We start from the raw sequence: 25,373 nt of genomic DNA on the forward strand, positions 1-25,373 counted from the left end.
CTTAAGAGATCAGAGTCAATCACTTGTCGAGGTGGCGTACACCATGGAAAGCGAACCTGAGATCTTTCTTATAAGAAAATATCATCCAATTCATTTTTAGCAATGGACAATTTTTTTTTTTTTAAATAGAGGCATGTTTTATTTATTTATTTGCTTTGTTTGTTTTTTGTTTATATAAGCACTGGGTACAGTCAGAAGTGCGGGAGGGTGAGAGAATTCACCAGAGCCAGAGCGGGGAGCAGAGCAGGCAGAAGGACCGAAGTCCACTGCTGAGGGGAGCAGCGGGTGGCAGGAGAGGTCTGCGCGCCATGTGGGACCCTCCTCTGGTGGCCGGGGAGCAGCCGGGGATCGAACCGGCGCCGCAGAGGCCGCGGGCAGCTTTGCAACCCAGCGCTCAACCGCTGCGCCACCGGGGAGGCCCAATGGACAAATTTTTTTTTTGGAGGACTATCTCTCCACAGCACCTAATACGTGCGGGACATGGCCTGAGGTGCTGTGGCCTGGGGGTTGTTCTAGCACCATCTTTAGTGGAAAACACTTTGAGATTGCTGCTTCACAGACACACCTGCAGTCCACCACCCCAGCCTATGGTCAGAATGAAGAGACGGATTATTTTTTGCTAGAAATTAAGGGTTCCTGACCACGCTTCCTCTTCCCTCCTAGCAGAAAATCAAAATAAACAAATGTCAAGAACCTGGGGGGCGGGGGGAGGGGAGAAACAGTGATGACTTGTAATAAAATTGAGCTGCTTTCTGATAAGCTAAAACCTGCACCGAACTTGCTAAGTTTTTTACCCTTCAAGACAAACCCTGCACCCACAGGGCACGCGAGGAACTGGCTTTCCCAGGGATGACCGAGGCAGCTCCCCATTAACATGATGACCTAGTGTTTCTTCCACAGCTCTGAAAACCAAGCAGAAACCGCGACTGCTCCGCTACCAAAACTTTAAAAGCCCAGATAAGAACATTTCCCACCGCAGCAAACCAGAGAATAAGCAGAAAGGCCAAATACCTGTTGTTTTCTCTCCTTCTGCGGATTCCCGTGTGATCGGAGGTCTGGTGAACAGGATTCTCTGTCGAGCCTTGTGGCGCTCTTGCTGGCAGTGAAGCAGGTATGTCAGCAAACTCAGGAACCAAACTCAGACTGTTCCTACAGAGGCAAATACAGCCCTTGCAGAGCTGTGGACACAGGTGAGACTGCTTGTGATTGGAAAACGAAATCCTATTGGCCACTCTCTGAAGAAGGGCCTCATGGGATTCAGGTGCCCATCCTTAGTGATCACAGACTCACCCAAAACACTTGTGGATAAATAAGAGTTCTCGTGCCCTGGAGGGTTCCAGTTCACTCCAGGTGACCGCTATTGACCAGGCTCGAGAAACGCCAGGCATTTGTAAAAGGGGAAAAAATACTTTCATCTAACAGAAAGAAGGGTTTCTGCTAAGTTACCTTGGTTTTTGGAATAACTCTAACAGTAGGTGTTCGGGCACAGTATTTTCAGCAGCCATTCCTAAAGCAAGGCACTCAAGATCACAGTTCTTGAGTAAAGGGACCACTGCGGCCAGCCCAAAATCCAGGGGCCTTGCGCTCACACACACACACACACACACACACACACGTTTTGTGTATGTTTAATGAAAAGGTTCTTGTTCTTTTTCCACAGCGCCTGAGTCTACAGAAGTCATGGACTAGATACCTTTTACTTAAAACCCTGTACTGAGGGCACCAGCTCTCAGGAGAGATTTTCTTTTCAAAGTTGCTGAAGACATAAATGATACCTTAATGCAAATGACTGGCACCTCAAAAGGCAGTTGTCAAGTCACCCTGTTCCTTACAACTCCATTAAGGATGAACCGACACAAACCCACATGCATTGACTTCGAAACACTTAACCTGTAATTTCATTACAGGTCACTGGGGACATTCCGCGCAACCTAAACTACTTTCAGAACCGGCCATAATGCAAAATTTACCTGGATGCAGATTGGAGAGATGAAAACTGAGCGAGGTTTATGTCCATAACCTTAAGCAACATCTGTAAACTACCTCCCCACCCCTAGAGACTGCAAGCTGATCTATTCACTCCTGGCAGAGAAGAAAGAACCCGGGCGCCCAGGTGCTGACAAGGAAACCACTCAGGAGGACGTGGACGAGCGCCAAGGTCACAACCCACCTGGATGGAAAATAAAATGCAGGTACATCCAGCCCAAGGAGTCCGGGCTCCTCCCTGAACTTCAACAGGGGCTATGAAAGGCCGCCCCTCCCCGCAGGTGCGGACATGCAGCACCTGAGCGGCTGCGGGGTGCACAGCGCGAGCAGGGCCTCGAGAAACCCAAGACGCGCAGGATGGCGGCGCGGCCGCCCCGCGGGGGCCTGGAGGAGCCTGGAGGAGCCTGGCGCGCGGGCGGGGGCTGCGAGCTGCGCGGCCTGGGGGCCTGGGCTCGAACCCGGCGCCCTGGGGCCGCGCGTCACCGCTCAGAGCTTCAGTACCCCCCGGGCCCAAAGAGGCCCCCAAACCCTAAAGGCTCGTGTTTAGGACCAACGCGGAGGTGGAAATAAAAGCTCATGGGTCGCTGTGACTATTATTGCTGCTCCGGGCAGGGGAGGTTCAAGAGATGGGGCGCCGGAGACCCGACTTTCTCGGGGGGACGAGCTAACCCGAGTCCCCTGGAGGGGCTGGGGAGACCTTTGTCCGCCCGGGCCGCGCGCCGCCCGCGGGCCGCGCCACCTTTCCCGCGGCGGGCGCAGGGCGGGCCGGGCGGCGGGCGGGCGGGAGCGCGGGCGCACGGGCGGGCCCGGCCCCCAACGGCCGCGCGGGGGGACCCCGAGCGCCGCCGCCCGCGCAGCCCCGGCCGGCCCGAGCGACCCCACCGCGCCCCGCGCTCGCCCCGGGCGGCTCCCCCTGCACGCGGGACAGGGGCGCGCGGCCCCGGGGCACCCCCCGCCCCGCCCCGCCCCGCCCGCGGCCCGGCAGGTGGAGGCGCCCGGCGCGGGGGCTCCCCGCCCCGCAGCCCCCCCAGCCGCGCGCCAGCCCGCGCGGGAGCAACTTTCTTAAAGGGACAGGTGACCGGCCCCGGGTCCACCTGGGGGCGCGACTCGGCCTCCTGGCCCGCCCCCTCTTTGGGGAGCCAGGGGGTTGCCACAGATCCCTCCACCCGCCCACCTCCTCCCCCCCGGGCGCGGACGGGGCTGCACGTTTTCATGCACCCAGTTTCCTTCTGCAACTTAATTCTTCAGGCCCCATCACCCGCCCCTGCTGCTCCACGCAGGCCCGCGAGCGCGCAGCTCCCGCCGCTGCGGGTGAAGTTTAAAGCGGGGTGCGCGCCCCCCCCACCCCGAGCCCCGGGGCCGGCCGGGCGCGCGGCGCGGGGAGCGCCCCGCAGTCCCCTTGACCTGCCCCGCGGCTGACCCTGGGGACGAGCCCGCACCGCTCTCTGCGCATGCTCCGGGCTGGACAGCTCCGGGAGGGAAATTTAAAAACGGTTCGAGCAGCGACAGCGGCCAAATTGCGAGCGCGAGGGGTGAGCGCGAGGGAGCCCCCCTGCGAGCCCCCGCGCCCCAGGAGCGCCCGCGGCGGCCCCGGCGAGAATCGGCTCCAGGTACCGCCTTGCGGGGTCGGCGCGGCTCCAGGGTCTCCAGGGGAGCCCCGGCTCGGGGTCTGGAGTGCCTCTCTCGGGCCCCCCTTTTCTCCCTCCCGGGAATCCTTAAATGACTTTTGGGGCAGATCCGAGAGTCTTCGGGGGGCCTCTGTGTTCGCTTCGGACCTGGAGTTTGAGAAATTCAGCAAAGTTTTGTTTTGTTTTTGTTTTAAGGCTGTGTCTGGGGTGGGGTGGGGTGCGGTGGGGTGGGTTGGTTTTTCCAGCCAGGGGATGTGGCATTTCTCATTTCTAGGACGGGGATTTATTCCCTTTGCAAGTGGAATTTGGCTTCCCAGAGAAACATGTGACCCATCAAGCTGTCCTTTTTTGTTTTCTATTTTCAAAGTGATGCTATCAGAACTGCAGTTGGAAACGTGAGCGTTGGAAGTGAATATTTTTTTCTGATTCCTATTTTGTGAGTCTACATTTCCCAAGACTTGACATTTGGATTCTAGAGCCTTCCTCGACCCTTCCCCCATTCATTCGGAAGAACCTGGAATGTCATTCCGTTCTCTTCATTTGCTTCTAAAACCCTGTAGAATTGCCCTGGGAGGGTGACCTGGGATGCCCAGGAATCCTCTAGTATTTTCCCCCCTTCTTTTTTAAAAAGTGTTGTCAGTTGTTTGAGTTCCCTCCTTCTGAGCTGTGGGAAAACTGTGGGTTTCTGCCCTGGCCACATTGATACTGATGGGTGCTTTGTTTTCTGCTTGTCTTTCCCCCAAGGAGATGCTAGAAAGTGACATCCCATCTATAATGTCAGGAATTATTCGAAACTCAGGGCCAACTCACCACCCCTCGCCACGGGAATACAGGTGAGGGCCTCAACAATAACAAACAATACTTTTTTTTTTTTTAACTGTTTCGAGTGTCAATGCGCTGTTTGTGGTATCTGAAACTGCCTGAGAACTCTTGTTGTTCCATTATATTCTGTGATTTTGCAGGAGAGCTAGAAGATCTTGATTTCAAAGCTGATCTTTCTGAGGGTGTGGGGTTCATGACCTGGGGCAACTCTGTGCCTGCAGCCTCTTGTCCTGTCCAAAAGACCCCACCTGGGCTGGAGACTGGGCATCCTGATGAATGTAAAGATGACAATAGCAGCTCTCGTTTCCCCTCTAGTGACCCTAACGGGTTCCAGAAAACGCCCCCAAAAGCTTTCTGGGGGTGGGGGCGGAATTAACTTCCATCCTCCTTGGATGTTGGGCAATGTGTGAGCTCAAACTTCTGGGTTCTTATCTGGGTGACTTTCAGCAAGCCCCTTGTCCTCTCTGCGCCTCATTTCCTCATCACTGAAATGATGTTCTAGAATGAGAGGGCTTCAAGGTCTCTTCCAGGTCTCACATGTCTGAGGGATACATTAGATAGAGACTGAGGCCAAAATAATTTCTTGAGGCAGGATGAAGGGAGAGACAAGTAGGGAGAGACAACGTCAAACGGCAGAGCTGGGAAGACCCTGGTGGGAGAGGTCAACTAGTCCAGCCCCTTCCTTTACAGATGGGGAAACTGAGGCCAAGAAAGAGAAGGGGTTTGTTCAAGGTCACACAGGAAACTGGGAAAAGACCTGGAGACCCTTCCGCTCTGTGCCTTGAACCCAGGGAAGCCTGATCTGGTTTTCAGTGCCCCAGCCCCAAAGGCCCCCAAGGCAACTGCAAGCTGGTGGATTAAGGGGGCACAGCCAGATTATGGAGTGGGGACAGGATGGGGCTGGCCTGGGAAGAGCTGCCTGTCACCTTGGATCAGCCCTGTTTACACGGGGACTCTCTGCTCACCCCCCTTCCTGGGACAAACCACGGTCCCCAATTAGCAGGGGGCTGGTGGCTCCTCCTGCGACCCAGTGAGACCACATTTCCAATAGATATTTGATGAGAACGTGCTGGTTTTTTTTGGGGGGGTGGCCTAGATGTGGACTAGGTGGCAGTATGCAGGCACCCTCCCCAACCACTCACCTCTGTTGGGGGGCGGTGCTCTTAGGAGCCTCATTGCACAGGTGAGGAAACCAAGGTTCAGAGAAACAAAATGGCTTTTCCCAGGACTGCACAGCCAAAGACCCCGGGTTTCCTTCATCTCTAAAAGGGCTTCAGTAATGGCCAGTGGAGCAAGAGCTCTGGAGCCCAGAACCTGCCCAGCTTCTCTGGCTGTGTGCACCTCCCTGAGCCTCAGTTTCCTCATCCATAAAATGGGGATAGAAGTGCACACCATGGAGCTGTCCTAAAGATGAACAATTGTATGCACCTTGGAACCTTCATTGGTGCCACTGAGACAATAACAACCGCCTTATGAGGATTAATGACATCTCCATGAGATGGTCCGGCCCCCAGCAGGCCCTGTTTTTTCTGGTTACCCCTCCGCCCTCCCAGCTGGAAACCTGTGGCAGATCTGGCCCTCCCCTGGGCCTGTTGGAAGAGTTCAAAGCCAGGGATTCTTGTACCCCCTTGCTGCCCACAGTGCTCCATAAAGCCCCTAAAAGCACGGGGGCCAAGGGAGGCCAGTGGTTAGACGAGCTCCATGGAGTCAAGCGCTGGCGGGCTCCAAGCCCAGCTCTGGACGAGCTGCGAGCCTCGCGGCAGTTTCCTCATCTTTAAAATGGGCACAGCCGGGCGTGGCCCTGTGGTTGCCGGGAGCGCTGCGTCAATACAGCTGGTGCAGCAAGAGCCGCAGGACCAGTAATTGCTGTTGCTTGACCACTTGATTACACTGCAGAGGCCAGCTTCCTGGAGGGCTTGGATGAGGGGTGGGGGGGCGCGGTGGGAGAGCGTGGTGGGAACAGGCCCCTGAGTCCAGACACCCAGGTGCTGCCCCGCCAGGGCTCCCACCAGCTCCAAGGGGTCTTGTTCGGCCCAGTTCACACACTCCTGGGGGTGCTGGGCAGCTCCTCTCCAGAAACAGGGCAGGGCTGCTGGTGAGCTGACTTGGGGGGCCTGGCAATACCTAACCAGCTCCCCCCGCAGCTGTAGGGACAGGGGGTGTGGGGGAGCGCCGCATCAACGTGGATCCAGAGTTGCTTAGATGCCTGGCCTTTCTCACGCTCGTGGATTTGGGGCTGCTTTGCCGTGATAAACGCGTCCTATCCGGGAGGCAGAATGCCATCCTCACCCTCCCCATGGCAGCCGGGGACTTCTTAACTCTCTGCCACCTGCCTGCGCCACAGCCACCCGGGAGAGTAGAGCTCTTGTGCCCGTTTGGTGGAGGAGGAAATCGAGGCTCAGAGGAAACGACTTAACAAAACAAAGTGCTGGTTATGGGTGAAGCGGGGGTTCGAGGGAAGCTGCCCCACCACAGGCGAAGGGCCGAGTCACTGGCCCCACCACCTGGCAGCTGTGTGACCCTAGACAAGTCACTGTCCCTCTCTGTGCTTCACTTTCTTCACCTACGAAGTGGCGCAATAAGAGAACAACTTGCAGTTACTGGGAGATTCTGTGCTTTCATCTAGAGGCGGTTTCCAGCCAGACCGGGGGCGGCGCGCATTCTGATGCAGGGGGGGCTTCTGGGGTTGTGCAGCGACTCCCCACCCCTGCTGCCAACCACTCCCATTTTTCTGCTCGCATGAGAGCCCCAGAGAAGTTTATGGGCTTCTCTTTCTCCGTCCCATGTCTCCGGAGAAAGACACTCGGGCAGCTGGCCCAGCCTGGTTCCAGGCCCCAGACCGCCCCCCACAGCAAGCTGCCCCTCCATTCCCAGGGGCCGAGTTTGGCCGTTAACTTTCTATGGCTGTGCGCTGGGAGGGCAGTGGGGGGCGGCAGCTGGAGGCGGCTGCCGGGTCCTCCTCCCCAGGGAGCTGTCAGGAGTCAGCGGCCCAGCCTAGAGAGCAAATTGGCAGCAACCTCCCTGCCGGCATTGCTGAGGCCAGGGCCCGGGGTGGGGGCAGCCTGACCTCCTGGGCAACGGCAAACAGAGCTCAGGCTCAGCACGGGCAGCCCGTGGGTTGGCCGTTCCCTGGGCCCGGAGGCGGGGAGGGAAGCCCGCGCTGACAGGTGCTGAGGACCCTTATGATGCAGCTCCATGCACCAGGCACCTGCTAGCTCCTTAGCAAAAGCACGACCCGTCCCATCTGCCTAGTGACAAGGTGAGCAAGGGGCTGGTGGTGTCTCGATTGCCCCTGAGCCCTAGGGGCAAGGCTTGGAAGGCGAGAACTGCCGCTTGTAACCACCGGCCCCAACTTTTACAACTTATTCTAGAGATCAGCTCCAACAGAGAAGCTGTTGGAGAAGCTTTTTCAGGGAAACTGAGGCCCCAGTGAGAGAAGGCAGACTGCTGGCTCCTTGGACCCGGCCCTTCTCCTGGGGCCACGCGGCTCATTGGTTCTCTTTTGGGATTCTTGAGCTGGGCATTCACCCCCCAAGCCCTCAGTTCCTCCTTCAAGACACGAGGTGACCTTGAGCAAAATCATTCCCTTTCTGGATGGTTTTCTCATCTGGGAACCACAGAGCCATGTGCTCAGTAGATACCGAATAGATACGCATTGAGTAGCCAGCTGGCTGGCTCAGCGTCACAGCCCTGAAAACCCAGCAGGCTTCCTGCTCTAGTTGGGCAGATTGCGCTGTGTGGGCAAACACCGCCTGCTGGGCACGGCTCCATCTTTCATGGGCAATGACCATTTGAACATCTTTGTACCCCTTCACCCTCAGGGTGGCAGGAGCAGCCTCTCGGGCTACCTTTTGGGGAAGGAAGCCTTCCTGGGGTACAGTCCTCCTGTGGGGTCTTGCACCTCCGTTGCACCACCACGTAGGCACACACACACACATCCCAGGTCATGCATCTCATTCTAGAAAAGAAAAATTCTCTTTTCCAAATTCCTAACCCAATCATTTTACATTACACTCACTCCTGGCCCTACTAGGAACTTCTATTTGCTAAATTGCCCTTGATTGGATTTTCTTTTTCCTGTAAACGGTTACAAAAGATATTACAAAAGGTATGTTAGCTAAATAAACACCTCCATGAAATGCTTAATCCCTTTTGTGTAAAGGTTGTATTGGAAACAAGAAGGGTTTGTAGCAATGAAGAGTTTCTTACTAACCACATCTCCAGAAGGCAGGTGAAAGTTTCTGGTTGTGGTCAGAGTGGAAGTGACGTCCCAGGTAGGGCCGGACATGCCCCTGCCTCCCTTGGGTGGTGACCTGACCCTCAGGGACAATACTGTCTGGGCAGACCCATCCCAGAGGCCACATAAGCACGAGGACAGAAGGCAGTGGGCAGGAGGAGAGAAAAGTAGTTTGAGCACCTGTCTTACAGGTTATTTGATCTTAGCTCCACAGCTGCCCTCTGGGCTGGGATTGTTTTATTTTGCAGATGGGAAAACTGAGGCACAGAAAGGTAAAGTGACTTGACCAAGGTCACACAGCTCCAAAGGGATTGATAGGGGATTTGACCCCAACATGGACATTCTTTCCACTGCACAGTTGCTGTATTAACTTTAAAGAAACTTAAGATAGGAAATAAAGGGTTAAATGTGGACTCTCGACTTCATGTCCGTAGGCAAAGATCCTCACAGAAACTGTAATCTATCCAGAAATGTGTGTGGCTCGGTACAGGCGCCTCCCAAGCTCCCTATCAAGAGCAAAATTACATTTCTCCTTTATAGCAACAAAGGGCAGTGGTCATGGGCTCCAAATCACTTTGGGTGGACAAATATTGGTTAAGTAAAAGAATAAAAGCCTGAATTTGTTGCTCTGGGTTTATAATCAAGTGTAAGACAAAGTCAAGTCATCTTCCATCCTGTAGTTCAGCATTTAGAAGGCAGGAATAGATAAGAGAGTCCCAAGTGAAATTAGTCTCAGGAGATGCTGGACTGGTCTGGGAGGGCTTCCTGGAGGAGGAGGTATCTAAGCTATGCAGGAAATGGATAGTGACTGGGGAAGCACGGCATGCTGGATCTGGGTTGGGCTGGGAGATGGCTCTTCATTTTCCTATTTCAGCAGGTATGTAATAAATGCCCACAGAGTACCAGCCCCTATGTGGGTGCTGAACAAAATAGAAGTCCTCTCAGGCCTTGCCCTTCTAGAGTGGGAAGACTAGAAACAAGTGTAAATGAATATCTCATTACAAAATGCTTCATGTTCTTCAGACTCACACAGGAAGGACCACCAGAAATTAGGATGGCCAGGGATAGCCTATCAGAGAAGGGAACATTTAGCCTGAAACCAGAAACATGGGGGAAAAACAAACATGAATGAGTGCATGGAACAGCATTCCAGGAAGAGGGAATAGCGTGTGCAAAGAGAACTTAGAATATTTGAATAACTTGGAAGATGTACAGGTCTGCTAGAGCAGAGGGGGTGGGCGGTAAAGAGGCAAAGGGCTAAAGCCCAGAATAAGGAGCTGGATTCTTAGTTTCCTAGTGGGTTTTAAGAACAGTCCCTTGGAAAGGGTCATTTTGGCTGCTGGGTGTTAAATCTATTCATTCCACAAACACTAACGCTTGAGCCAAACACCACAACACTCTCCCTGTAGGTTACCCACTTTGAACCAAGTGGTAGGCTCTGTTATCTTCTCTATTCAACACATGGAACAGAGGCTTAAAGGCATTGAGCCACCTGCCCAAGAACCCCCATTATGAATGGAGCCACTGGGATCCAGGACTCCCTGGGCTCACCCATTCAGGGCCCTGCTCTGCAGCCCCCCCTTCCATCCCTCCGGCCACTGATTAAGTATTTGCTAACTAATGCTGGCCATGCCGGCCCCGTAGTCAGTGGAGGGCGGCAGCCATGGGCTTCAGGGGTGTCTCACTTTGCCCGGGGCACAGCAGGGTCCGGCGCCCAGTGGCCTTGTCACCATGGAGACACCTAGAGGTCCTTCCAAATCCCATACGACGGTGGTCTGCTCTTCCTGCCACAGCTTCATTTATTTCGGCCACGCTGGTAGAATAGCTGAGCGAAGAGGCTCCAGGGTGGTGGTTTAAATCCCGGCCCCTTTGCTGATGTGCTGTGTGGTTCAGGGGCTTTGCTCCCCGTCTTGGGGCCTCACTTGTCCATCTTGGGGGTGATGAATCACCACCCCACAGGCTGTCGCGAGACTGGGGAGGTGCAGATCTAAGAGGGCTGTTTGAAAGGGAGCCCACCTTGGGGCAGATCTCCCTCTGCCTCCTTTGTAAAGCTCACAGGGGCATGAGGTTAACAGCTAGAAAATGATCAGCACATAGTAGGCATTCAGAAAATAGTGGCCGATGATCACACAGATGACAGTGCTGTCCTGATGCTCATTTCCTCAGGGGACTGCCTTGCCCCTAACTAGGTGTGTCCTCCTCAGACCCCCCATGCTCCCATCCCCCAGAATGAGACCGCACCCTACAGCACCCCCCTCACTTCCTGGCAGAGCTGGGCTGCCCATCTCCTCTCCTTTCCTTCCCCTCCCCACGGCCCCTTGGGGTGTCCCAGTGGCAACCTGAGAGGTGGAAAGGGCTCAGATTCCTTTTGTTCTAGATGGGGAAATTGAGGTGCAGGAGCTCAGGCAGGAGGTGCCAGGAAGGGACCTTAGGCTACTGTCAGGAGGCTGCTGAGGTGGGTGCAAATTTCTATGAAATCAGGTCCTGCAGTTTCCAAACCTAAATTAATTTCCAGTTATTTTAGGGCAATGTAAAAAACACTCCAGATTTTCCCATCAAGAGGGAAAAGAATGCTCCAGACCACCGCTGCCCAGTGGAATTTACTGCGACCACGGGTGGCCATGGAGCATTTCGATGTGGCTGGTGTGGCAGAGCAGCTCAACCTGTCATTTACCTTTAGGGGATTAAACTGAACTAGGCACGTGCGGCTAGTGACTGGGCCTATTGGACAGCCCGGGGCTGAGTTTCCAGAAGACACAGAACACATTTTTTCCGAGAGTTCCTTGTCAGGCAGGAGAAAGGGGCAGTGGAGCTGGAACCAACCCCATCGCTGACTGGGGCGCTCTAAACAGGCCCCTCTCTCCCCGGCCTCAGTGTCCCCATCTAGCAAAGGGGAGGAAACACAAGTGTTCGCCCGCCCCAAGCTGTGTCCACAGCTTTGATGTAATTAACTTATTTAAGTATAAAATTAAGCTGGGCCTCTTACCCCTGCTTGGCCCAGGGAGGGAGGGGCCGGGACATCTGGAAAGTTCGTTTGTTTGTTCACTTGTCCAATCTGTATTTATTGAGTAACTACTGTGTGCCCGGCCCTTTGCTAGCTCTGGGGTGCAGCACCTCCCTCAGGGGTGCAGGTCTCCCTGCTTCAGAGTCAAAGTGCCCTGCACCCACCAGTGGACGCAGTCTCTGTCCTGGCCTCCTCCTTGCCAGACCTTGGGGTCCCCGAGACCGGAGGTTGCAGCCCCTGCCTTCCCTGTAACACCAGCTTGACTCAAAAGGTGGAGGATTGTGGCCAACTGGGGGGCTGCCTGAGGCTCAGGTGTGGGGGGAGCTGCAAGGGGCAGAGAGGGAGAAGGCACCCTTTGTGAGGGCACAGAGGTGGCCAGCTGCTGGTACCCCGCCTCATGCCCAGAAAGCCTGTCTCGGTGGCTCTGGCCAGCCCTGGCGGGGGCAATGCAAACACAGTGAGGTGATGGGCATGTGGGGAGGGGACAGGTCTGGGGGATATTGAGGGGCCCCGGATCCCACGTCAGAACCAGAAGGGAAGAGGAGATGGAGCACCACTAAGAGCCTCTTGGGGGTGCTCTGCCTCCATCTTCATTACCCCTGTTCTGCAGCTGAGGCAACTGAGGCTCAGGAAGTGTTGGAAGCACATCTGGTGTCACCAGGAGAAGAGGGGGTCAGGACCTCACCTCAGGGCCCCGCCGTCCCGGCGGCCAGAACAGAGCCCCCACACCGGGCAGACACAGACACGGTCACAGGGCACAGAGGAGACAGTCCCGGGAAGGGGGAGAATGGGAGATGCCGAGCAGAGGAAGAAATGGGGGCCTGGGGGAGAAAGTGGGGGGACAGGAGGAAGGAGCTGGGTCTTTGAAATGTGATTCTTCTTGTAGCTCCTGTGAGGTGACCCCAGGCTGGTGGGGGGAGCTCGTCTCCCCCTTACCTCCTCAGAGATTGCTGGGAAACAGGACAGGTCTTGGGCGACCCCAGGGCCATGGCTTGGATTTTGCCTTTTCCTCTGAGTTGCCAATGCGCCATCATTTTCTGGCAGAGAAACCGCTGGGGGCGCTGAGAGGGACACACTCCCCGGGTAGTTCCGGGGGTAACTCCGGGCAGCCCTGGGGGTGGAGCGCGGGGCTGCTGCTTATCATTCCTGCCCACTGTCCAGGTGGGCAAGCTGAGGAGGGGTTCGAGTGCCCTTGTGAGAGCCACGGCCGGCAGGGGGGGGACTCTGGTTCACCCCACCCGGGATGCAGTGCTAAGGGGGAGCAAGAATGGGCCCCCGAGGGCAGCCCTAGTGAGGGCCCATCCTGGTGAGGGGGAGGGTTGGGGGTTCACACGCCACCAGGGACAGGGCTGCGTGCACGCGCCTCTTTGCAGGGAGGCAGAGCAGAGAGAAGGAGAGAGAAGGTCAAGGGTCCAGGCTGGACAGCGGGGATGAGCTGCTCCCATTAGGCCCTGGGCATCACTGGGTCCCCATGATGTGTGGTGAAGGGGTGTCTGAAAGCCAGAGGACCCTCTGAGGTCATGGGAGGGCAGCCAGGCCCTCCACGGAGCTCCTGGGCACCCCCATGCGCCACAGGAGACCCGCCCCGCTGAGGCGGGCAGGCACAGCTGTAGGGACCAGACACATCTGGGATGCCTGAGGCAGCAAAGCAGCAGGGCCGTGCCCCCAGAGGAGCAGCAAATCCCCGAGAAGGGAAAATGGGGTGAGGCCTGTGCCAAAAGCTGAATATACACTGGCTCACTGGGTCCTCACAATGCGGACAGATACAGTCTCCCAGTTTCCAGAGCAGATAGTGGAGGTTCAGGGGCCTGAACTGACTGGTCTGAGGTTGCCCAGTCACAGGGGACTTGCCGCAGCTCTGTCCAGTCAAAGCCTGGGGCCTGCTCTCCCCCCAGAACTTTGCCGGAAGGCTCCAGAGCGGCTGCTGGAATCCGCTGCCTGAGGGCGGGACTCAAGGGTCTGGGCTGGGTCTTGGTCTCTGCACTTGACTCTGCTCCCGGGAGCTGCTAGTGCATGCAGCTCCCCCCGAGAGCCCTGGACTCAAGCGGGGCCCTCTGCCCCCAAGTGCTGGTGCCGCAAGGGCAGCTGAGACCAGAGCCGACAGCCGGCTCCATCTCAGGCGAAGGGATTTTGCCTTCACTGGTGTGGCCTTGGCGTCCCCATCCCTGTCCCGAGCTGCTGCGGAACAAGGAGGCAGAGGACCCCTGACTCTGACGAGACAGGCTTTGTCAGTCCTTTCTTGTGCTGCTGGCCCGGCGGGTGTTGGAGGGACACGTCTGTGCACGAGACAGGTGTGTGGTGGGGCTCGGAGCCAGCCCTGCGGAGCCCAGGCAGGGCGAGGGCGGAGAGGTGACGTGAGGACTCACTGCCCTGGTGACAAGCCCGGCCCAGGCAGAGGCGGCCCTGAGTTTGGGGCATGGGTGGCAGAGTCCTCCCAGCAGGGGGAGCCCACCCCAGAGCCAGCAGCCCCAGCCCTGGTCCTTTCCTGGACTATGAAATGGGGACCCAACTGCTTCCCTTCTTGCAGCCACAGTTTCCCCCCTGGGTAAAATGGGGGGTGCTGTCTGAGGGGACTTTGGTGTTAAGAGGCCAGAAGTCAGAGGAGAAAAAAATCATGAAGACACACCCTGTCCTCAGCCCCCGCGACCTCCTGCGCACTTTCTCGCTCTGCCGGGAAGTGACTCCAGGCCGGATCCTCCACCCGCACGGCGGAGCTAGCGTGTTGCCCCGGCCTGCGTATAAGCAGCTCTCAGTGCTCGGAAGCTGCTCGTGGTTGCAGCTGCAGGGGCTGTGTGGCCCCAGAGTCCAAAGAGTCCAGGCGCTTCCCCTGGGGTGTGGCTGAGATCATCGTGCAGATTAACATTGTCGGCTCAGACACTGTTCCAAAGGCCTTGTGTGCGAGAACATTTATTCCCTTGCCACATGCTTGGAGGTAGGAACTTTATTATTCCCATTTTACAGAGGAAGAGCTGAGGTTCAGAGAGGTTTAGTGGCCCAAGGGCACACGGGTGAGTGCAGATTAGGATGAGAACCCAGAGCCCAAGTTATAACCAACTGTACCGCCCTACCAGGCTCGCCCACGCCAGAGGTGCTGTGCACTGTGGAGGCCAGGAACCTGGCTGGTTTTCAAGCCCCCTCACCACCCCCACTGAGGAGCTCTGCTGGGGTCCTCTGCCTGGGAAACATTCCCCCAGAGGCTGCCTCTCTCCTCCAGCGGCCCTAGGACAGGCAGAGGCGGGGCAGTGGGGAGCTACAGCAGGCTGCTGAGCAGGAGTGGAGCTGGCACCGCCAGATGTGGGGAGCTGGGTCAGTCATGGATGGGGTGAGGAAGCAGGTACCCCCGACAGGGGGCAGCACACCCGGCCCTGCCCTAGGCCTCACCCCATGGTCTCCAAGGGCCGAGAAGACAGATGGGGGGGGGGGGCAGGGCGGGCATGGCTCTCACTCAGGCAGATGAGTCATGAGCGGCCCGGGCGGCCTGGGGAGGCGGGGCTGCAGAAACAATTGAGTGGAGACCCCGGGACAAAGGGGGCCACGTGCCACGGGGGCAACAGTCGGTTATCACACAAAGGGCCACAGAGGGACAGCAGCCGGGCCAACCGCTGCCTCTGATGAGGCCGAGTTTTCAAATCGGTTCCAGGCTGTTTTCCTACAAGGCAGCCAATCGCGGGGCGGTCGGGTGTCACCTGATGCCAGCTTGGTGGGCCCAGGCCGGGCCCTGCTACAAGGAGCCGTGGCCATGGCAACGCTAATTGTGGCCCTAAAACACAAGGAAAGAGAGGGCAGCAGAGAGGGGAGGGCGGGCGGGAGAAAGATGCCTGGCTTGAGGTGGCCACACCATGGCCAAGTGTGGAGGCCAGTGTCCCACCTGGATCCCCTGTCAGCTGCGAGGGAAAACCACGTCCCCCTGCCCGCCTCCCCCTCCCATGAGGCCCGAGACACCTGATTGTGAACTTGGAGTTTGGGGTCTGGATGGGTGACCCCTGGGCGGCAAAGCAGAAAGGCCCGCGGGGTGGGGGCGCTGCAGGTGCAGCATGGCCCTTACAGCGGGGAGGAGCCTCTGCGGTAGGGTCCCGTGCCCTTGGAGCCACACATAGAGAGCAAGACTTTGGGGGTGCCTGGGAACCATGGTGACCCCCTCATTGGGGCACTGCCTGCTCTAGTGATGGTGACCTTTCTCCTTCCACATGTAGGGGCACGGCACCCGTGCCTTCCGTGGTAAGGGGCTCCAGCTTCAGGCCACAGACCGGGGTTCCAGCCCTGTGCCTTCTGTTCCTTGGAGCCTTGGGCAAGTGACTTAGTGCTCAGAGCTTCAGTTTCCCCTTCTGTAAAAGGGGGAGGGGGCATATCCACTTCAGGGCTGCTGTGGGGATTAAATGGAACTGTGCCTATTGAGCACTGAGCCTAGTGCCTCAGTTACCCCATCTGCAAATTGGGAATAGTAACGATTATGATAATAAATAACAGGGGTGATGTGGGAGTGTTAAATGGGTTTTTAAAAACCTGTGAAGGATGTGGTATGGTGCCCAACACATAGTAAGTGCTCAGCAAACATCAGCGTTCATTGCCCTGGTCAGGGCTACGTAAGATATGCTAAATGTCAGGGAAGGAATAATTTGAGGGTGGATGACCTGGGACCTGGTTGCCATGCCTAGGCCTGTGGATGGACAGATTGCAGGGTTGGGTAGCTTGTACAGGTGAGGGCATCAGGGAGTGATTCTGGACATAGGGGAACTCCCCAGGAAAGGGCCTGAGCTCCCCACCCTGCCTGAGCCCCCACCCCTCCCTGCAGGCTCTTAAGCTCCTCCAGCGATGCGGACATCCTCGGGGACCTGCAGTCTCTGTCCTGGCTCACGGCCGTGGATGTGCCACGGCTGCAGCAGATGGCGAGTGGCCGTCTGGACCTGGGTGGCCCCAGCGCACCACCCCCACACCCAGGTAGCGTCAGAGGCAAAGTGGGGGGCATGTGGGATGGGAGGCAGGGCTTGCCACCCAGCTCCTGACTGTTGTGGCTAGGTCACTCTCTCTGGATCTTTGATTTTGCCATTACACGTCTGTAAAATGTGACTGATCCTACTTTCCTTGGAGGGACTGGTTCGTTCTCTGGTCCTCCACGGCACCAGGCCGGGTGTGACCAAGGTTTCAGCAAAGAGTCAACAGTCGGGCACATCCTGAACATTTTGGGCAGTCTGTGGGCACAGTGCAGCCTTGGCTTGTCTTGCTGCATTCTTCATGTTAAGAATAATTTTTATCTTTTTCAAGGGTTATAAAAACACAGAGACTTTGCAGCTAGTGTAACCTAAAATATTTGCAACCTCGCCCTTTGCAGAAAGTTTGCTGACCCTAATCTTCAAGAGATAATAATACATGGGAAGTGCTGGCACATAGTAAATGCCCAATAAAAAGCAGCTAGTTGTAGTCATGGCAGTGGATTCAGAGCTAGGGATGCGGAAAGCACTGAAGAAAAACAGTCAACAAAAACCACTACTGTGCACTGCAGTAGATTAAAAGCACCAGTAGTTGAAACTTAGTATTTAGGAGTATTTCTTTCATTGGACAAATTGCTCTTGGCAGATACAGCTATTGCAGGAATCAGCAAACTCTGTAAAATGGTAGGTAGTAAATATGTCAGAAACTGTTGAACTATTCATCTAAAGTTAAAGCAGCCTTAAATATATAAACAATGGGTGTGGTTTTGTGCCAATAAAACTTTATTTACAAAAAAAGCCGTCTGTGGGCCAGATTTGGCCTGCTGACCGGAATTTGCCAGGCCCTGATCTAGAACTGCCCAGGGGACAACTGTGTGACCTTGCAGAAGAACATTCCCTCTGAGCTATTTCACCTGCAATGAAAGATAATAGAACTATCCTCATGGGATATTACGAGGCTTTGATGCAGAAAGTACATTGCACGTAGTATGTGTTCAATAAATGGTTCCTATGCAATAAGGTGGCCCCTTTTTTCTCCACTGTCATCACACACGTCCTATGTGCCTGTCACTATGCCAGGTACTTGAAGCCCTAAGCCATTTGTGGTTGTAGCTCTCAGGGAGTTGAGGATCTGATCAGAGAGAGAAGGACAAGACAGACCAAGACACAAAGGCTGAGCCCACGTGGGAGCCAGAAGGCTTTCTGGAAAACATGAGTTTAGGGCAGGCTCATCTTGCAGGTCACCTAGGCTAGATTAGAGGTGGCTGCCTGCAATCAGGTGGTGCAGATTCTATGATAGATTAGTAATGTCTGTTACAGGCCCAGTGTAGGGTAAGGTGGACATGTGTGCACCTGCTATTCCCAAGATAATTCTTGGCAGAGGGGCAGGACTTGGCAAAGGGGAGAGGAGGCACGAAGGCAATTAGACCTAAACTCAAAGCAGAGGGGAATTAGGGCCTATTTTCAAGGAGGAGAGATGGACAATGAATTTTAGTTTCATGAAGGATAGGAACCAAGGCATTAATGTCATCATCATTACTTATTATTGACTCCTATTTATCAGGATAACATCATGTGCCCAGCTATGTGCTAAGTCCTTGATACACATGATTTCATTTAACTCTCACAACAAATTTATAGGCAGGTAATATCAGTAACTTCATTGTACCGGTGGGAAAACTGAGGCCAATGGGAGCCCACACTTTAAGGGGCCTCACATGTGGGGGGGGGGGCCCTCTCTATACCCCAGGGAGGTGACTTGCCCCCAACAGCAGTAGGTGACTCCATCCTCTGGACAGGCCCACCGTCACCCTGTGCTTCCTCCTGCAGGTGCTGTGGCTGGCGCTGCTGACCTGCATGTGGGAGCCACTCCAGGCCCCGTGCTCCACAGCCCAGCTGGCCTGGCCCCCCCAGGAGTGCTGGGCCTGGGCCGCATGGCCACCCACGGAACCAGTGTAAGTGCCCCGCTTGGGTCAGGGCATAGGAGGTGTATCCCCCAGCCTGGGGTGCCCTGTCCTCACCCTGACCTGTGTCTCCTCCTCTCCTGCCGTCAGCAGATGAACCAGTTCCCTGTAGGGGGGAAGCCCACGTCTGGCCTGCAGGATCCGCCACAGCTGTATTCTCCCACCTCTCAAACCCAGTTCCCGCTGCCCCCAGGGGTCCAGCAGGTACTGGGGGCGAAGCAACCCTGCACTCAGAGGCAGACACCCCTGGCTTGGGCTGGCCAGGGGGCTCTCTGAGCCTCAGTTTATTTACCCAGAGCATGGGGATAACATTCCACACCATGCGCCCGTCACGGTCATTCAGTTCCCCCCAAATCCATGGAGTAGAGACAAGATTGTCTCCTGGAGTTACAAACCCCCATCTTGCTTTCCAGACTGGGGTGGGAATGGAGTTTTTGTGAGTCACTTATGCTCTCTCTCTCTCTCTCTCTCTCTCTGTGCCCCTGCCTGTGGGTAGTGCCCTCCTGTGGGCCTATATGGCTCCCCATTTGGGGCACGGCCTCCCTATCCCCAGCCCCACATGGCTGCACATTCATCTCAGGAACTGCACCCCAAACACTACCCCAAGCCCATCTACTCATACAGGTGAGGACTGGGCTGGGGCTGGCAGGCCTGAGGGGGGAGGAGGTTAAAGGCTCCCGGATGTCATCTTGGACAATTGAGTGGGGTGGGCCAGACATTTAATGCCGAAGTTTTGGGGCTTGGAGAGATCCCAGGTATATCCCACTCTCAGGAAATACCAACATGCAGTCAGCAAGCACCAAGGTTGAGGACCCACTTCTACTCTGAGCCTAGCACCCCTCCATGCACCAGCTGTGTGGCCTTCAGTAGTGGCTTGAACTCTCTGAGCCTCAGTTCCCTCTAATGTAGAAAGTCATCGAAAAACTCGCAGGAGGCTGGGGAGGGAGGAAACAGCCTAAAGTCTCAAGCCCATAGACATTAATCATGGGGAGGTGATGAAGAGAAAAGGGGACAAGATTTCTCAGGTCAGTACCCATGGATGAGTTCAGGGTCAAGAGCAAGGGCAGGGCGTGGGAAAGATGGAGGACTACATTAAGGAGTGGAGCTAACACCTGAGTCTGGCGGGCTGCTACTGGTGGGGTCAAGCAGGGCAGGCTTCCAGGTAGAGGGGACCTTGGGCGGAGACCCTCGCATGCCTGGCCTGCCCCCCTTCTTGCTGCAGCTGTCTGATCGCCATGGCCCTGAAGAACAGCAAGACAGGCAGCCTGCCTGTGAGTGAGATCTACAGCTTCATGAAGGAGCACTTCCCCTACTTCAAGGTGAGGAGTCCCGCCCACAGCAGAGAAACTCAGTTCCTGGGCCCCTTCCTGCACTGCCCCAAGCCAGACTGGACCGCCAGTGTAGGTGGGCTGTAGACCTGGTAGTAAGGATACCACCCGTGTGCCTTTACTTAGACAGGGGCAAAAAAATAAACCCAGAAAGAGAAGGGGGCATTTGAGCTGGGCTCTGGCAGATGAAGAGAAGTTCATCAAGCATCCCAGGGAACAAAGGGGAAAAGAACCAACATCGCTGTTCAGGACAAGCTCAGTAAAACAGGATACAACACAGCTGATGAGAACCTTCACCTCAGTTTCCACCTCTGTATGATGGGGAGAATAAAACCCAGCTGGCGAGCTTCGTAAGGACCCCATATGGAAAGGGCCTACCAGTTTCTGGCACATGGTTGTCCATTAGTAATGCTATCCTTATTGACTTCGTAGCCAAAAAAAAACAATAGGAGGTCAGAGGGTACTGAGCTGTGGGATCCCTGGCCTGGACAGTATCCTTGGCACGTATTTAAAAATGTTCAGCATTTAGCACACTTGGCCAGTTACATATGTGTCAACATCATCTCAATTGCCTGCTTCCTCAGTGGGAGAGAAAGATGGACAGTCAGGCAGCCCTGGGCCTTATTTTCATATCTAATAGTTGGCAGCACCTGAAGTGCAGCTGCCCCTTTTAATCAGAGCACAGCCCCCAAGTTTGCCACAGTCCCCACCCCGCCCTTTTGTCCTCCAGGTTGAGGGCTGCATGCTGTCGTTTTATCCCACCACTGGTGGGCAGTGAGTTTGAGATGCCCCTGAAGAGGGAGGTCTCGGGAAGTCTCTAAAGGGGTCTCCTGCCTGCCCATTTCTCCCCACAGACAGCTCCCGATGGCTGGAAGAACTCGGTGAGGCACAACCTGTCCTTGAACAAGTGCTTTGAAAAAGTGGAAAACAAGATGAGCGGCTCCTCGCGCAAGGGCTGCCTTTGGGCCCTGAACCTCGCCCGCATCGACAAGATGGAGGAGGAGATGCACAAGTGGAAGAGGAAGGACCTGGCCGCCATCCACCGGAGCATGGCCAACCCCGGTGAGGCCCGGACCTGCACCCACACACACCTGGGCCAGCCCACCAGCAATGCACCCGAGCCCTGTGGGGGGCCTGTGAACTTTCCTCCTTCCTTCCTGTAAAATCCACCTTGCCTCCTCCCCCTGGCAAATTGAGGGGCCTGGTCAGAAACATGACAAGCTGCTGAAGCCTATGAGTGATCCCTGATTTCTTACACAGACGAGCCAAACCAAACCACCGTAGGATAACACTGCTTTCCTACTTGCTCTGCCACTCTGGTGCAGATTGTTAAAAAAAAAATCACAAAACAATAACACCAGGTGTGGGCGAGGATGTAGAGAAATAGGCCCCTTCACATACAATTGATGGGAGATGGAAGAGGTTAAACTTTTCTGGGGCAAAGTAATAAACCCAAGCCCTGTGAACTCTACCCATTTGGACCAGTTTGACCCAAGTAGTCTACTTCTGGAATTTATGCTGAGGAAATCAAAGCTTTGATCAAACATTTAATGAACAAAGTTACCCATCACAACATTTCTTTTTTTAAGGGTTAAACATCCCACAAGAGTAGATTAAATAAATATAATAATACCATACTGTACAACTATTAGAGATAAAAGTATTTTTGAAATAAAAAGAAATGCTACCAATATAACAAGTGAAGAGACAGGTTATGACTCAATATACACAAAATGATCAGATTTAAAAATGCATATATATTCATCCCCATTCTTATATTTGTATACATATGTATATTAGTAGAGTGGGAGAGTTAAAGGGGGAGAGAGAAATATAACAAACTCCTTACTGTGAATGGAGAGAACACATAATTGTGATATGCTCAAGCTTCATGTTTCTGTATTTTCCAAATCTAAGCTCTTTGTGAAAAAAAAAAAATTGCATCTGCCCCCTCCCCCCATTTTTTAATTAAGCGATGTGGAAGGGAGGGGCATATGAGAGGGGTAAACACGAAGTGGAGGTTAATCCCACCCAGCCTTAGGAATATTCTGCCTGGCCCTGTGGATATCATATGCTCCAGGTCTGATCTGGAAGGGACAGGGAGAGAGGAACGATTCAATAAAGGGCCATAGCAAGATTCAGCAGGCCCTCGGCTGAGAGCCGTCACATGATAAGAGGTAGCTGTGCCCGCCCCGCACAGAGCTCTGGGGTTTGCCTGGAAACCCAGGGCCAGGCCTCACACATACGTAGTGTGAGATCTTGGGCAGGTGATTTCACCTTCTAGATTCCAAATGTTCTCGTTTCTAAAATGGGTGCAACCCGGATAGAGATCAGGATCCTAGTGGTCCAGTCTTGAAATTGTCTTCCAGTCAATGAAACATTACTCAACAACCAAAAGTTACTTGAGTCATTTCAGTTTTGTGTCTATTTGAGCTTGTTAAGGAGGATCCAATTTTTAACCCATCGCTACACTTAATGTCACTTTAGTAGCAGGAACTGGTTAGGACCCTTGCATGTTAATTTTGTCCCAATTGATGGGATTTGTAACCTCTGCCTTCCATGCCTCTTTCAGGGCTGTTAGGAAATTCAAGAGAGGTTCCAGAGTTACAGGACTGCCCTATAAGCCTCTGTCCCAATGAGAGGATCTCAAGTTAGGGCCTCTCACCCCTCAGAGCCCCTACACAGTTCGTGATTCCATTGTTTCCACCACCCTGTGTGATGTGCGTGATGCTACCTTAAAAGCCATCTCTAAGAGACTTGCTAAAAAAGGTCACATGGGTAATGCTGGGATTTGAACCCAAGCCTGGGCTGGGTCCCCTGGAGCTGCAGGATGGCTTCTGAGTGACTTCTCCACTTGCCTACAGAAGAGCTGGACAAGCTGATCTCAGACCGACCGGAAAGCTGCCGGCGCCCTGGCAAAGTGCGGGAGTCTGAGGCCCCCGTGCTGACCACAGTGGCCATGGCCCACAGCTGCCTGGCTGTCTCTCAGCTCCCGCCCCAGCCACTGATGACCCTGTCCCTGCAGTCAGTGCCCCTGCACCACCAGGTCCAGCCCCAGGCACATCTCTCCCCAGACTCTCCTGCCCCAGCCCAGACCCCACCCCTGCATGCCCTCCCAGACCTGAGCCCCAGCCCCCTGCCCCACCCCGGCTTGGGAAGGGGTCCTGGGGACTTCATCAACATCAGCACTGACATGAACACCGAGGTGGATGCCCTGGACCCCAGCATCATGGATTTCGCTCTGCAGGGTGAGCCTGGAGGAATGGGGGAGGGGAGCAAGGGAAGGGGTGAGGCTGGGGGAGCAGAAAGACAGGGGAGGGCGAAGGAGAGGAGGGCTGCCTGCGCGTTCCCCGCAGCTCCTTCCTTCGGCCAACACTTCCCTGCCACCTAGTAACAGTGAGTCGCAGTAAGCCACACATGTCCCTCGATGCCGGGCTCCATGCCAAGTGCTTCCTGCCACCCCGCACGGCCCAGGAGGCCACTGCCCTTGCACACGCCCCGTCTGCCCTTGAGGAAGCAGCAAAGAGAAGTGCAGTCACTGGCAGAGGCCACCTGCCAGGAAGTGGTGGAGCCGAGATCTCAACCCAGTTGGTCTGACCCCAGGCTTTTTGTGGATCATCACTGATACAACCGGCAGGTGCCAAACGCACGCCAGGTCACTCCCTGACCCAGGCCTGCCGCGCGGGCACCCTGATGAGGGGTGGATCTATGCATCAAAGAAGGTACCAACTAGCCCATGAAGTTCAGGCTTCAGGGGGAGCCCCTTCTTTGCCCGCTCGCCGCCGCAGGTGCTGCTGCCAGTCAGTGTCGCAGGCACGTGTGCCCTGAAGGGCCCCCATCTGGCGAAGCAAATGGGCAGGCTAGTGGGCTCGTTAGGGAGTTAGTTATAGCTGCGAACAGGGTCTATCTGAACCCCTGGCCTTTCCCCCGATGGCTGTGCAAGAAAAGTGTGAAGCAAAGAAACCACCACCCGTCCTGTCTTTGGCCACGATGGTTCCTCCTCGCAAGGGCTTCCATACTCCCCCTCAGATGTGGGTCCTCTGAGCTCCCCGCAGGACCTGGGGCTCCAGTGGGAGCGACATTCCCAAGCAGGTGCTGTGGGCCGTGAAGGCCGGGCCAGAGCACTGGCTCCTTCGTCCGCCTTTCCATAACGTAACACAGGGTCTTACGAGCCCCCCCAACCCCCAGCCACGTGTCCTGTCTCCTCCCTGAGGCGGGGCTGGAACTCGGGTCTGACAGGAAGCCGGCCCACGACTCACGCAGACGTTCTTATCTTTGCAAGGAAACCTCTGGGAGGAAATGAAGGAGGAGGGCTTCAGCCTGGACACGCTGGGGGCCTTCGCAGACCCCCCGCTCCCGCTTGGCTGTGAGCTGGGCGCCTCCGGCCTCACCCCCATCTCCGGCGGCAGCGACCAGTCCTTCCCAGACTTGCAAGTGACGGGTCTCTACGCTGCCTACTCGACCCCGGACAGTGCGGCCTCATCGACCCCCAGCTCCTCTGCACAGTACCTGGGTGCCCCGGGGAACAAGCCCATAGCCCTGCTTTGAGCTGAGCTGAGCTGACGCCTCGCCGGCCCCAGACCCCGGCCAGGGCAGAGAGGGGGCTCTTAAGCCTTTGGAGGGGCGCTGGCTGACAGAGAAGCAAGTTCCTCTCCACACCCCCTGGCCCTTTCACATCCACAGGAAGCCCTGGGCCTCCCCAAGTCCAAAGGACAGAGGAAAATGGACAAGCGTCCCGGCCTCCGCCACTCCCTGACGTTCCTTCAAGACCGGCGATGGGCGAGCTGATGGTGGCAAGAGCGAGCTTCTCCAGCCCGGACCCTCCTCGGGACTCACTCCAGCCCGCCTGGGGACGCACCGGTGCGCCGTGGAAACACAGTGGCGGCCGGGCCTTTTAATTTATTCTTCTGGGATGAGACGTCTGGGTCAGCCTCCAGCAGACAGGCCCTGAGGCCTGCGTGGAGCCGGCCGCTGTCCCCCTGTTCCAGGACAGAACTCTGAAACGAGCGCCCGCCCTGGCGGCCTCAGGCCCCTTTCTCCTATCGTGTGTAGGAGTCATGGAGCTGGTCCCTGGCCGCGCCAGGCACTCTCACTGTGTGTACATTTATTTATTTTTATTGGGGCGCACCTGCACCAACTCTTCCCATCCAGCCGAGACCCCTGTGATGAGACTCCCTGGATCCTCCCGCCATGGTCTCTCCCCGCGTCCTGGCCACACCGATGCCCAAATCATGCAAGAATCACCCCACCAACTGGCTTTTAGTCCCTCTGCAGCCTTGAGCAGTTTTTTTTAGAACAAACAAGCACTTTTGAGACTGTGAAGCATCCCATTTTTTTAAAGTAGAGACCAGCTATTTTTCTGTTGGGTCATGATTCAAAATTTCATGTGTCTCCAAGAGAGGAGGTGCCATAGTTTTGGGGGGCTTTCTAAAGGCACATCAGGATGGAGTTGGGGGGTTTGTACTGGAATTTAGCC

At 55.6% G+C, this 25,373-nt stretch overlaps 2 protein-coding genes across 3 annotated transcripts in view; one reads left to right on the forward strand and one right to left on the reverse strand.

Moving 5' to 3' along the window:
* MYO1H (myosin IH) overlaps positions 1-1,092 on the reverse strand; it is a 61,270-nt gene extending 60,178 nt beyond the window's left edge. The window contains exon 1 of the mRNA XM_037510994.2: positions 1,012-1,092. The gene's annotated coding sequence lies outside the window, so the exon portion shown is untranslated. The remainder of the gene's footprint in view (positions 1-1,011) is intronic.
* A 2,414-nt stretch (positions 1,093-3,506) lies between these two features.
* FOXN4 (forkhead box N4) lies at positions 3,507-24,445 on the forward strand. 2 transcript variants are annotated; one of them, XM_037511523.2, is made up of 10 exons: positions 3,507-3,596; positions 4,359-4,447; positions 16,470-16,615; positions 18,436-18,560; positions 18,663-18,773; positions 19,066-19,193; positions 19,792-19,888; positions 20,752-20,959; positions 22,762-23,145; positions 24,180-24,445. In XM_037511523.2, the coding sequence occupies exons 2-10, from the start codon at positions 4,362-4,364 to the stop codon at positions 24,443-24,445; spliced, it is 1,551 nt and encodes a 516-aa protein (XP_037367420.1). In that variant the 5' UTR covers positions 3,507-3,596; positions 4,359-4,361. The 2 variants fall into 2 exon arrangements, with proteins under 2 accessions (XP_037367420.1, XP_054551452.1); XM_054695477.1 differs by lacking the exon at positions 3,507-3,596 and having other exon boundaries at positions 4,362-4,447; positions 18,660-18,773.
* The last annotated feature ends 928 nt before the right edge of the window (positions 24,446-25,373 follow it).

The sequence above is a fragment of the Talpa occidentalis genome, unplaced genomic scaffold (genome assembly GCF_014898055.3).
Source record: "Talpa occidentalis isolate TD23 unplaced genomic scaffold, MPIMG_talOcc4v2.1 talOcc4.14, whole genome shotgun sequence".
NCBI classification, from domain to species: Eukaryota; Metazoa; Chordata; class Mammalia; order Eulipotyphla; family Talpidae; genus Talpa; species Talpa occidentalis.

Excerpts from the sequence above, each read along its gene's own strand:
- FOXN4 (XM_054695477.1), top strand. The coding sequence starts at position 4,362 with ATGCTAGAAAGTGACATCCCATCTATAATGTCAGGAATTATTCGAAAC. Across the intron at positions 18,561-18,659 it reads TGGCCACCCACGGAACCAGT|CAGATGAACCAGTTCCCTGT; the intron begins GTAAGTGCCCCG and ends TCCTGCCGTCAG. Across the intron at positions 18,774-19,065 it reads TGCCCCCAGGGGTCCAGCAG|TGCCCTCCTGTGGGCCTATA; the intron begins GTACTGGGGGCG and ends GCCTGTGGGTAG.